Raw genomic sequence first — 13,976 nt, 5'->3', positions numbered from 1 at the left:
GCGGGGAATGCGTGCTCGCGCGCGCTTTGCAACGTTACCCGACACGTGGGACGTGACGAGAGAGCGTATTAATCGTTTATGGAGCGTGCAAATGCAAGCAACACTGCCCGCGACCCCATCGCTCTCGGGCTTAGCCCCCCGCGCCGAGCTTTCGCCGCGTTCGTCATCCTCGTCGGCGCTCGAAATCGGATCAAATCGAAAGCAATCATCGCGCACCGATTGCCGGCACCGGGCCCGACGACCCCCATCGCTAATTCGTAATGCGAAATATTCGATTTGTCGCCGGCCGCCGACGTCGCCGACGTTTCCTATACGTGAATTAAAAGGCGTTCGTCGCGAAATACGGTAATAATGGCCGGCGAATATCATAATCGTTAAAGTGGAGGACATACGCCGAGGAAGACGCGTCGTTTCTCTTTTACGATGCAAGCGATAATAAAATATATCGACGAGCAAATTCCAGTCGGGCGAGTTTATATCGCTCGTCACACTGCCTGCTCTCGCGCGCGTCTTCTCTTCCTCCTCCTCGCCGTTCGTTTCCTTTACCGGGATGACAACCGGGTGTCGGATTATCACGTCTTCCATTTCTACGTAGGTGTTCGAACGGCTGAATTAATCCCGGGCCGACTTTCGAGTCCGATGGCTAAGTCACAGTCGTGGCCTCGGAATATCAAAGACAGGATAGAACTTACAAGAAGACGCGAGAAACGGCAATCCAAGTCCAAGTTTCCCGCAGAAACTCTATCACGATCAGGCTCATCTTACACTATGATTCTTGTCTCGAGTAGAGTTCTTGTAATTATTGTACAGTCATTAATGTGAGTATCGTTACAGTTTAGTATTGCAACATTAGTTCCCTTCAGTCTAATCATCTGAGATATGTTATTCTGATTAATTATATCCATATCCCAGGTATAAATTATTTATTTTCTTTTTTTTTTTTTTAATTACAAATACATCAAGTAAATATTTCGACATTTCTTTAATTAGGAAACTCGAAGGCGGAGAGAAGGGATTGCCCTCGTTCCCCGACTGCGACGTTGCACAGCTACGCTGTGTGAACGTCTTTATGTACGAAACGGAAGCGGATGTGAGTCTCTCCTTCCGTGTATTCTGGTAAACTCGCAGACTCGATGAAAGCGCTTCAAACATGTGCGAGCGCATATACAACGGGCAATCCCTAATCGCCAACTTTTTCCTTAGTCCTCCCAGTTCTCGTTCTTTCACTGTTGCGAGAAGAGGAGATATCGCCATAGACATCGATTGCAGTTTATCCCGAAGCCGATTGATCGTGCGTGAAATGGAATTGCTCTCGGGTACGAATGTAGGCAAATATTGATGAGATGAAAATTGAATATCAATGTGCTGTTAAGTTTCATACGATATTTTAGTTATCCAATTTGAAATACAAAAGCGTTCGCGTGTATATCGAAATTTAATATTCATTTAAATAATATCAATATTATGGCAACACAAAATGCATATCGATGTTCTTGCGAGTATGTACTATTATTTTCGGAGAGACAATTAATGAATAAATGTAGCATTGTTCAAACTGTGCGGCATTATGAAATTACCAAATTTCCACGTCGTGTACTATGCAATTAAATGTATGAAATTACCGAGGAATGAAATATTTTCGATGAGGTGGATACACAGATTTCCTATATATCTGTATCAACCACCATCGTAAAAATTACACATTTAAAACCCAAATTGAACAAAGCTAAATAAAATGTCATAAAAAAATCTAAGCAATTAATTATTATTCGCAAACAAGTACTCTATTGGAAAAAGTCTTATAAATATTGAATCCGCGCTACCGATCAAAGGCCATCTCATCTATTTGCGAAGGATCATTTCCGGCGCTGCTTTTGTCGTTCCATAATTGATTTAGCCAGAAGTTCGCTAAAATGATACAGCACGATTCTGCGCGTGTACAATATATCCTCGGCTTTCGGATTTATTTGGGAAAAAAGATAGCCGCGCGCCCCATGAGACACGCTGCTGGCTAAAACCGTACCCGCCGTGTGTGGGCGTCGTAACTATGTAGCGTGTTCTGCCACTAACAGGTTCGTTACGGTTCGCGCACGTGAAGTGCGGATCGCCAAAATCCGGCGTTGTAAATTCATCCCGATAATGCGGCCGCGCAGTAACGCATCTTACCTCGTAACGGGTGACTACTGCGTATGACTAATACACTTTATATCGTTCGAAATAAGTCTTTATACGCGTAACGCGGTTTATGCCCCTATGAATTTTGACAATCGTACGTGAGAATGAAATTCTTCTTCTTCAAGAAAAATTAACGTTTTTTCGTCTCGCGTCGCATACTTTACTGTTATAAATGCGATATTCAAGTCGCGTATCCCTGACTATAATAGTTATTATATCTTGTCCAGAATAAATTTTTTTCTAAAACTAGATAAAATAAGTACTAGAGATATGTAATAAAAATTAGTGTATTATACAAAATATAAGAGAGATTTAGAAAATAAAATGATAATTATAAATTCTCTCTATGTATGCGTGCAATGAAGACATTCGATACATGCAAAATATTAGAAAGAATCAATTTTCGATAAACAAATATATGTAAAAATTTAAATATTAATTGAATGTACTAATCGGACTTTTTAATCATACACAATTTTTTATTAATACAAAATATTATTCACAATATATATGTAATTGCATTCTTGCGATCGTATAATCTTCGATACAATCCCTGCGACGCCTTTATTGTGCGTCGTATCGTACGATATGCGGGCGGCCTTTCAGGGTAAGAAAAAATTAGCATACTTTGGCGAGATACATATCGGGGGAACACCCAGAGGGTTACAGTGTTCAACTGTCGCCACCCTCACTCGAATAACCGTGTTGCAGTGCACGATAAAATATTACACAGGACGTATATGCGAACATACTTCGTTACGCTTTATTTTCTCTCTGCTTCGCCGAGCAGAAATTATCAGTTTCTAAATAAACTCCAATATTTTGGAATTTACGCCATATATAAACGACGACAGATATATACAAGTGCTTTATACGGATTATAATTTTCCACATAAAATTGTACGTAAGTCTTTTGTGGCACATTTGAAATATTCTTTATATTTTCGCGGATTTCGCCGTTTCGTGTTGCTTTCCTGGGACGTGAGATTTGGCCCATTAACTTTTATATGTGTATTACACATTATATGAATGCGTACTGTGGACCTAATTTTCATGGTGATCGTTCCTTCATGGCATAATGACGCTTGGTCTATTATTGCGAATCTTAAAAATATCGATTAATTCAAATAACGCTATACAAACTTAAATTTTTTAAATTAATTTAAAATTATTCTTATTACAAACTAAAAAATATATATAATTTTATATATACATATAATTTGATATGTTGATATTGACTACAAACTTTGATCAAATAAAAGTTCTCAACAAAATAATATTTATGTCAAATTTTATCAATCTTCCTCAAATTTTCTTCAACAAAAATTAGATTGATTATTTATTAAGTTTTTAAAAATTCGATCTTAAATTATAAGAACGATTAATAAACTTAAAATTAAAAGAAAGGAATATATCTGATTAAGATTAAAATAAGAATAAAAATTTTAAATGTCAAAATTAAAACCGTACTATAAATTTTATAGCACACACGAAATAATCTCTATAATTTCGCGGGTTTCGCCGTTCCGTGCTGCTCTCCTGGAACGCGAGATTTGGTGCATTTACCTCTCGCAAATCGATCCACAACGAGATGTCGGTGACCGAGGCACGTCGGAAGGTTCCGGAGCGATTTGATGGCCGGTCGAAAAACACAACGATATTACAACCGGGATTCTGGGTTACGACGCGACGGACAGACGCCCTTGTGAAAATATTGTTTCAACGCGTCGAGACTTCGCGGGCAGGCTCATATTATTTCAGGGCCGAAATGACGAGGCTTCTTCTTTGTTGGCATTAACGTCGTCATCAAATATCAGGCCTAATCTTGCTGTTCGTTCGATAATGCGCGATGATCGGATAGGCGGAAGTCGCATATTCATTATGAGACAACACATGCCTTCTCTTTCGGAGAATAAATAATAGAGATAATAGCTCTCTGATTTCATGTAATTTTTCATAACATTGCTTTACTTATTTAGTAAATATAATGTAAAATTGCATGCTATAATTGTTTAATTCTTGATATCGTAAATATAATTAGAAAATTTTGCACATGAATAATAATGATTTTCTCTAAATGCATACCAAATGTTTTGCTGTGAATGCTTTTGATTATATTCATATGCTTCTTTGATATTGCACAAGCTAAATGGAAATAATTATTTAATTAATGCGGCCTTACGATAATAATAACGTAGGAGTTCATCATCGACGTGCATTTAAGAACAGGCAGAGACTGTCCTCTCTTCGTTTAATTGCTTCCAGAATGAATTAATCATGAGGGATCAGCGGCTGCCAATCTCCTTTCTCGCAATTGCAGCGTGGATTAATGCTATAGACTGATCTAATTTAGAAGGATTTTTCGTTGGAAGGTATCGACATATATATATATATATATATGTGTGTGTGTGTGTGTGTGTGTGTCGTTTTCGGTAATCTGAATTCTGCGAATAAAAACGAACGGGAGAGCATGATATTCAATCGGGAATTTTCAATCGATCGGGTCGTCGACGCGACGTCGACCTTTAAAGAATCATATTGCACACTCTGGTTGTGTATCATTACTCTTCATATATTATTACCGCGGAGATTGATTTCGCGGAGAGAAAAACAAATCGAACTGCCGCTATCACGGCGGCCGCGCGCGACCTTTGCCATTGAGACAAGAGCTGTTTGTGCATTCTCAAGCAATATATACAGGGTGTTTCAAATATATTATCCATTCATAGATTCTATGTTAATCTTGAGAAGTATATAATTTGTTTGAAAAAAACTTGGTAAAAAAAGCAAAGAATTATATTTGTCATAAATTTACACAAAAAATATCTAAAGTTTCAGTTTTTACTCTAAATCTTGATATTTTGAGTAAAAAATATAACTCTTTTACTAATTTTCTGCATGAAAATTTATCTTTTCATCTCATCAAATGTTTCAATTTCAACATCTAACACTTCCGAAAATAATTTCTTATTCCATAAAAAAAAAAATGGTCAAAGAATTGCCAGTCGAGAGAAATAGCGGCGATTCTACGATACCCTGTACATATGAGAGCACATAATAAATGTATGAATGCAAATGCAGTCGGTTGGCCGATACCCGATATCGCCAATGAAACCTCGATTTTATGACTCCGTGGAGTCGATATAGCGCTATTATACGACGTTTTTTTTCTCTCCCTTGGAAAATAATAATTCACATTCGACCGGCTTGAGATGACAACAACGGTAAACATTTATTTCAATAACGAGGCACGATAAAACGTCTACGTCTCGCGATTCATAGCTAAAATTAATTATTAACCGAGCAAATAATCAAATGAACTGGTCATCGAAGGAAGCGAAGAGTGATATTTCCACGTCGCTGAGTAATATAAACCAAAATGACCGCGTTATTAATTATTAATAGATTTCCTTCTAGCATAAAATGTTGATTGTAAACATTTTATCACATTTTCAATCATAATATTATTTCCAGAGATTTATCTGTCACTATTAGTTAATCCTGTGTTAGCTGATTTTTTATATCAACTTAGAACATAAATGATTGATAAACATTTTAAATACTTTTTGCTGATTGATTTGAAATTCTACTAAAAATAGCCTAAAAAAAATAAACTATAATAAACAGATTTTAAATATTCTCGTAAATGAGGAAGTTAAATCAATAATTCGAACAAGATTTATTGTTAGATTAATCGCAAAATGTGAATAAATCTGTCAGGTAACCGCATATATTCTTTGATATAATTAGCATCGCATCAATAATAATAAAAATAATGAAATGCACTAATAATTTTATATAAAAAATCTCGAATAGCTTTACTTGCATAGGATAAAGACTAATTTCGTATGATATAATCAATGATCGTTTGAAACATTTACGAGTCTGCGACGATCCAATTAGAAGCAGTATGTTATTCGACCGATTGATTCAACATGAACAGCTACGAGAGAAAGAAAGAAAGATCCTTGTCTCTTAGCCCAAGTAACCAGACTGTAAACGCATAATGCTCGAAGTGAACCATAAATTTGAACCGCAACCCTTCTCTGCCAGTCCGTCTCCTTTCGCTTCAGCCCCATTGCACGGTGACTCACGTTATGGGGGTGATTCGCCCCTGACTTGGCTGGTGATGTGCCCGATGCAATTGTTGTCTTCTTCTTCTTCTTATCGATAAGGTCGATACGCGAAGAATACGAAACTTTGTAACATAACGGGATCTTCGTAAATTGTATAAAAGGATCGAAATATTTCCTCTTTAAAATACACAAGTTATCTAAATCATATTAAGACTGTGTTGGATAAAGAATACTTCTCTCTCTCTTTAGTGACGCTTTTCGGATACTAGAATAATTTTGATACTGTAAGATAAATTAATTTGAATAAAAATTTCACTCTCTAAGAACAAGAATAAAAAATAATTGGAACAAAATAAAAATATATAAATGTTATCAGTATAATTGTCATATATGTGTACACATCTACTAAAACAAATATCTACAAATAAATCGTTGTTTTACCTAGCAGCGGTGAAAAATGCAAATCCGTTTTTATCCGTTAGATGCAAAGCGTCGATGTCGATGCGCCACGCCCTCCAGCATCGCGCCAAGGGGCGAAGAAAATTGGAGTAAGTAAAACAAAGAACGCCAGGGTGGGGAAGGGAAAATCATCGTCGACGAGAGGAAGTTGGAAAGCATAACTGAGACGCAAGAAAATTAAATAATAATAAAATGTATTAAAAATCGTATACATTTTGAATATACGCGTATGTATATACACGCGGACGTGTGTGCATATATATATATATATATACACATATATATACTATATATATATATATATATATATATATATATATATATTATCTTTATATTTTTTTGCAACCTACCGAGAGACGGCGGTTGATTTTTTTTTACATCTACGGATTACTATGGCAACGAAAGATTGTACAAAGCAACCGATGGCGGCCGCGTGTGAAACTCGTCGCGCGAGTCAGAACGTAAAAATGCTTGAACGAGGAAAAACGCACGGATGAAAACTAAAGAAGGGAGGCAACAGAGAGAGGCTTCGATATGGTATATCGCGCTTCGGCGAAGCGCGGAAAATGTTGCGGAACGATGATTTTACGTTTCTCGATGAGAACACGTGTTCTCGAAATACACACTCGTGATACACACAGTATTCTCTTTTTTATTGACAATTAGTGTGACAAAAAGTAGCTTACAAATACTTATAAAGACACCTTCTCATATTGGTTTCTCTAACATCACTTCTTAATAGATCCATTCGGGGATCTCTCAAATATTCGCGGGAGAGAAATCGCTTTTCCAGTGTGTATTTTTTCATTCAAGACTCGCATTCTGACACTTTCCTTTCTTTCTTCTCTCCCACTTTCGTCAAACAATGTCAACTATTTTCCCCTTTCCTCTCCCTTATCGGTTATGTATTGGCGTGATATGTGAATACTAATTATAAGACGTCTTTACTCCCGCTACTCTATAACATTACTATTACGCGTGTATGTTCCGTTTTGGCAGAGGTTTACCGTCAAAGATACGACGGTTAATGTATTTAAGTTGGATGAGGCAGTTTTCGTTTTTCAGTCCTTTCACTTTTGTGCACTCCCAATATCCCGTAAAGAAATACAGTGGGCAGTGATTTAAAATTGTCATGCCATATCTCTGTTCTCACCTTTAGTTACGGACAATTAAACTTTGCATTATTACAGATTATAATATTTTGATGGAATTTGAAAAACCTGAAGTATACCGATAAATATATTATTTAAAATTCTCGTTCAAATATTGTCGTATAATTAACTTCCAATATATCCGATTGTAGTTCTATTACGAGATGCCATATATACATATAGTTCCCTGGTTTAAATTTTTTCTCTACGATTTCCGATACTAGAAAAAAATTCTGTAATTGCGATATTGCTAGTGACAAGACGCCGTCACATGTATAATATGTATTTAAGAGCTGTTACTTCCGTTACATATCGCATGTAATCTCACGCTTGGGGGCTACTTCTAGATCGTCGGGATTTACATGAGAATGACATACGCGCGCGTGCATAATTTTCTTCTACCTACTACGTTCGGGGGTGCATGTAGATTTCCTTTCGCGCTCCTTCGCGCCCGCCGTAAGGCAAGCTATTAGGCAAACTCCCTTTATTTCGTATATATCGTTCACCCTTCGCAACACGTATGCAAAGGAGCCGATCACCTCACGAGGTGTAGTAAGAATAAAAAAAAAAACATCGCGTCTCTCTTTTTCTCTCTGTTATCATCGATTTTCTATGAAGATCATAATTATGTACGCGACAAGAATCTGTGACACGTTCTTACTTTACAGTACAAAAAAAGTTCGAGCTAATACATCGATGTGTTAAATTATATTATGTGATATTCGCGAGGCAAACCTATATATATGTATACTTATTATATATGTGTTACACATTTTGTGAATGCGTACTGTGGACCTAATTTTCATGACGATCGTCCCCTCGTGGCATAATGACGCTTGACCGGTCTATTATTGCGGAAGCAGATCTTAAAAATATCGATTAATTCGAATCGTGTTATGCAAACTGAAATTAAATTATTTTTATCATAAACTAAAAAATATGTATATGTAACTTTATATATATAATTTGATAATATAATTACATACTTATCGAATAAAAGTTCTCAACAAAATAACATTTATGCCAAATTTATAAACCTTCCTCAAGCTTCTTCAACAAAAGTTAATAATGATTTATTAATTTTTAATAGTTCGATCTTAAATTAAAAGAAATTGACGATTAATGAACTCTAAATTAAAACAAAGAAATATTTCTGATTAAAATAAGATCTTTTAAGCATTGAAGAGAGAAAGACTGAATGTTATCTATCTCGAGAAAAGTTGGCAAAAGCGGCGGATTCCAGTTTAGCTTGACAACTGGCATAAAGCGTCTCAATTAGCAGACTTTATATCGAATGCGACAACTTTTGGCTGGTTAAAGGCTTGTGGAAGGATACAATGTGTAACGCTTGCCACGAGCACGATCGTCCTCGCGTCAATACTCTACAACATGGCGACCATTTTATTTACAGCATCAATTAACATCTAAGAACAATATTTACAATAGTCCATCCCACTTACTCTAACGTCTGTCCTGTACACTCGCTTTTGCCCATCATCGCGCGTTTACCACGAACGGCGACAGCTTGCTCTTTCGCTAAAGATACTTTCAGAATTTCGCGATTTCTTTCGATTGCGAAGAGTGACGAAGGAGTGGTATGAAAAAAGCCCGGGTTTAGCGCGCGCGACATCAAGGATATAGCATTTTCCTCTCTTTCGAGAGAAGAAAAAGCAGGCTGCCGCTTTTCGCGTCGCATCCGTGTGTGTACATTTCCGACATGGCTTTTTATGGCTAGATTAGATAAATAGACGAGACGAGATACACGTTAGACGGACACATTAACGGGCTTTACGAGCACCGCTTTTTACGAGAAGATGTAAGAAAGATTAAAGAGAGATAGATAGATATGGATATAAAGACAGATCAATCTATCGACACCACGTTCATTGCTATTGTGCGCACGCGTGTACGTTCTCGCGTGCCACTGAGTTTTTCTTCTAAATCACAATCTCACTATACCGCGACACTCGAGCGATCCTTTCTGTCAATGATATTATAAAAAAGAGATTTCGCATTGTACTCCTACAATCACTCACCAAAAAATTCATTCTTTCGTAATTTATTCGTAAGATATAATTTTCATCGATCAGATGAAGACACTATTCGAGTGAAGAAATCGTCGATGGTCCGACTGAAGAAAGGATTCCTCGAGATTCCCGCGGGAGAAGACATGTACAGGCTAAATACGTATATCGGTAATCGAGAAGCACCGCGGCCGCTCGTCGTTCAAACTCCACGTGTTCCTTCCTTCACACCTCGGTGGCCTGCGTGTAGGAGGGCGCGATGCCGTGCGCCGGCGTCAGCGGCCCCGTCGTGGACGCGAGTGACCTCCTGGAGTAGATGGTCGCCGCCGAATGGGGCGTATGCGGCGCCGTATGCGGCGCTGTGTGCGGCGTCGCGTTATGTCTTCGCGAGGCCGAGGCGAAGGGCTAGATGGGCCCGTAGTTGCTGAGGGCGGAAGGCCTCTCCTGTTGCTGCGACTGCTGCTCGCATCCAGCGGTGTTCATGTCGCCCCCCGCCGACTGGTGACGTCATACGTGTGAGAGCGGCGGTTGCTTGAGTACATGATGGTGCAGATGATGCTGAGACGCACTAGCGACGCTCCCCGGTGGTAACAGAGCGCTACCCGGACCAGGTGCCGTTTGATACGGCACCGCGATGCTGCGACCCATCACACCCTTGATGCCGACACTGCCGATGCCGCTGCTCATACCGGTCACGCCAGCCACCATGCCGCCACCTGCGCCCATGTGACCGCCCGGTCCGCGATTACCGCCAAACAAACGCCTCCATAGCCGCTTCCAAGAATCGACCGTTTTGCCACTCCAGATCCAGACGCCCGAGGTGCTACCAACCGCGAGAGCCATAAAATATTTCAGCATGAGGATGGAATAGAGCGGTCTCGCTCGCGGTCGGCAGGGACATGCCAACGAACTCAGCCAATCGTCCCGCAGAGATGATTCGTAGATGTGACAAGCTAATACCGCGCCGGCTGGCAGCGTGTAAAGAACGCTGAATACTCCGATTCGTATCATCAGTTTTTCAAGTTTGTCCGCCTTGGCGCCAGGTTGGCGCTTTATCACCGACCGAATTCGAAAGAGACTCACAAAACCAGCCAGTAGGAAGCTCGTGCCCAGCAGAAGGTAGACAAACAGAGGCGCTAGGATAAAATTGCGCACTCCCTCGGGGGCGACGGTGCAGACTCCGGCTACCGGGTCACCGGCGACACCACCCGCTATATATGCCCAGACTGTTTGTATCGTCGGCGCCAACCATGCCACTAGATGAAAGTACTGCGAGTACGAAGCTATGGCTTCGTTGCCCCATTTCAAGCCGGCGGCGAGGAACCATGTAAACGCCAAAATTACCCACCACACGGAAGATGCCATGCCGAAGAAGTAGATCATGAGAAAAACGGTGACGCACGCGCCCGGACCCTGGGCACCCGACTTGAGTGCTGGACCGTCGCAGGCAATTTCTTCGTGACCGAAAATGCTGCGCGACAGATAACCGACGGACACGACGAAGTAGCAGGCCGACAAGAAGACGATCGGCCGCTCAGGATATTTGAAACGCTGGGTGTCGATCAGAAACGTGGTGACGGTCACGAGAGTGCTGGCGGCGCACAGCCCGCTCCACAACGCCAGCCATATTGCCGCGAACTCGCGCTCCTCGTTGGTGAGGAACGCGCCGCGGCACGGTAGGGCACAATCCGGCACCCCCGCGATCTCCTGGATGATGCTTCGACCGATGCCCCCCATCGACGGCGGCGCCGGAATTACTCCACTTACGGCCATGCCGGCCAGACCAACTCCCGCGTTGACCCCGGTGCTGCTCCCCGTGACGGTGCCGCTGACGGCGCTTATCGGTCCCGGTATCACGCCACCCGCCCCCAGAGGCACGAGGGGCGCCCTGCATCTGCACGCGCAATCCCTTGTCCTCTCCCCTGGGGGATGTTGGCAGTTTTTTTGATTCTTCCCCGGCTTGCAGCGAGCCGGTTGCGTGGTCTTGCTGGGTCGCGTAGGTCGCGCTGGCGGGCCCGGCGGTGCCGGGGCACCGCCGCTTACCGTACCCCCGTTACCACCACTGGGGCCGGTGCTGCTGCTAGTGCGATTGTCCTGCTCCATGCACAGATTCTCCGGATCCTCTCCGTGATTCGGCAGACGCTCGCATGCCATCCGCTCCGGCCATGAGAAGCCGTATTGCTGCATAAGAGGCGCGCAACCCGCGCGAGCTCGTTCGCAGACACTACGACAGGCTGGCAGCGGCTTCGTATATTCCGGCAGGCAAATCGGTGTATACATGGAGCATAGGAAAAACTTGAGATCTGGTGAACACTTGATCTCCACGAGCGGCCAGAACTGATGCACCTCCAAGCCGGCCTCCTCCTGCGTATCGTGATTCAGTTCATTGGGCATAGCGGTGTGATTGTAACCGATGCCGCGACACATGGGGATCGTGATCTCCTCGCATCTACCATTCCCGTTGTTACCGCCACCCCCTATGCTGGAGTGCCCGCCGCCGCCGCTATTTATACCGCCCCCACTGACGCTACCAATTACGCCGTTACCGCTGCTTCCGCTTACCCCGCTACCACCGGAACCGGAACCATCGGACACCACGCCGATCACTGATGATGATGATGAGGAGGACGACGAACCGCTGGACGAAGACGAGGACGATGACGACGAGATTGCTGATCCTGATCCAATAATGCTACCCATCGGATTCATCGCCGATTCCGATTGTACATTCGACAACGTCGTCGCGAGTAGAAGCAAGGTCAAGAGGATCGTCATCGTTCGTGCGGGAAACAGCTTCGTCCGTCGCGCAGGTCTCATGTTCAAGGATATTTGATTCATGGCTGCATAGCTCGCATAACTGCCGCCTGCAACAGTAAGCAAATAATACTCTTTTATCACTGACATTTTTACAGTGAAATTGCTTCTATGTCAGAAGTATACAGACATGGTGCAACATGTTTAGTCTATCATTTCTCTATAATTATGCAATTTTTATATACATTAATTGACAATTATAATTACAATTTAATAAAGATTAAAAAATATAAAATTAAAACATTTTATTTCAGATATTTAGATTGAGACATATAGTAAATAAATAAATTATATATATATTATAATTTTATATATATATATATATATATATATATATATATATATATATAATTTATTTATTTATTATACGTATATCTCGATCCAAATGTATGAAATGGAATGTTTTCCTTTTCTATTTTTATTTTATACATATATATATATATACATATATATTCTATTTTAATATACATAAATAGATAAATAATTTTTAAAGAGTTAAAATCGAACCAATAATTTAGAATCTCTCTTATATGCAATACCTATTTCATAATTTAAATCGTTTCAATAAATTCTCCCAGCACCAAGAGAGTAAATTCTCGCTAATAACTCGTTTCTCTGAATGGCACGTAATCCATTCGTAGAATGAGAGAATATTTACTGAAGATAGAGTATTCATCGCGTTTCACAGAGGAACTCGGAATACCGAATAGACTCGAATTTAATCTCGAACGAGATAGAGAGAGAGAGAAGGAACGCGAGCGAGAACAGCGCCGGCCGGTCGAATGCACCCCGTTCGCCGCCGCTTCGTTTGCAATTCAGACTATCAAAGCACAACGCGGCCGTTTCGGTAACCCGGTCGGGTAACTCTGCAGCGAGTCGTGCTGCGTGTATCCGCGCTGTTTCGTAAAAGTTCCGAGCCGGCGATCGATGCCTAAATAGCAGGCCGGCGCGGGATGCGTCTGGCAGCTCGCTCGACCTTAACGAGCAAGGGCGTAGCGTTCGGATGTCTCGTACATAAATCAACGTCCGGTGCTTCGATCGTTGGCTAGATACCCGGACCCAAAACCGGTACGCTTCTCGCAGAATCGTGGGGTGCCGGGACTCGAGGACCCGAATAAATTCATCAATAACAAATATAATAATAAATAAAAGGGAAATAAAAGTCTGATTAGGGAATAAGAAATAATTCTATCCAAATAAAAATTTGCACGATCGATAAATATTGTATTCAAATAAATTTTCATTAATAATACATTCATATAATTATAATATTGATC

The 13,976-nt window shown here is 41.0% G+C and overlaps 1 protein-coding gene across 5 annotated transcripts in view; it reads right to left on the bottom strand.

The window, feature by feature from the left end:
* Nucleotides 1-7,339: 7,339 nt before the first annotated feature.
* The window catches only part of LOC126848376 (frizzled-2-like), a 97,243-nt gene continuing 90,606 nt past the window's right edge, over nucleotides 7,340-13,976 (bottom strand). For all 5 annotated transcript variants that reach the window (XM_050589226.1, XM_050589228.1, XM_050589225.1 and 2 more), the window contains one exon: nucleotides 7,340-12,749. In XM_050589226.1, coding sequence (XP_050445183.1) covers nucleotides 10,393-12,723 — 2,331 coding nt within the window. In that variant the 5' untranslated portion in view covers nucleotides 12,724-12,749 and the 3' untranslated portion in view covers nucleotides 7,340-10,392. The remainder of the gene's footprint in view (nucleotides 12,750-13,976) is intronic.

This window comes from Cataglyphis hispanica, chromosome 3 (assembly GCF_021464435.1).
Source record: "Cataglyphis hispanica isolate Lineage 1 chromosome 3, ULB_Chis1_1.0, whole genome shotgun sequence".
Taxonomy (NCBI): Eukaryota; Metazoa; Arthropoda; class Insecta; order Hymenoptera; family Formicidae; genus Cataglyphis; species Cataglyphis hispanica.
The sequence above is the reverse complement of the archived record's forward strand: the minus strand, read 5'-3'. Positions and strand labels throughout refer to the sequence as shown.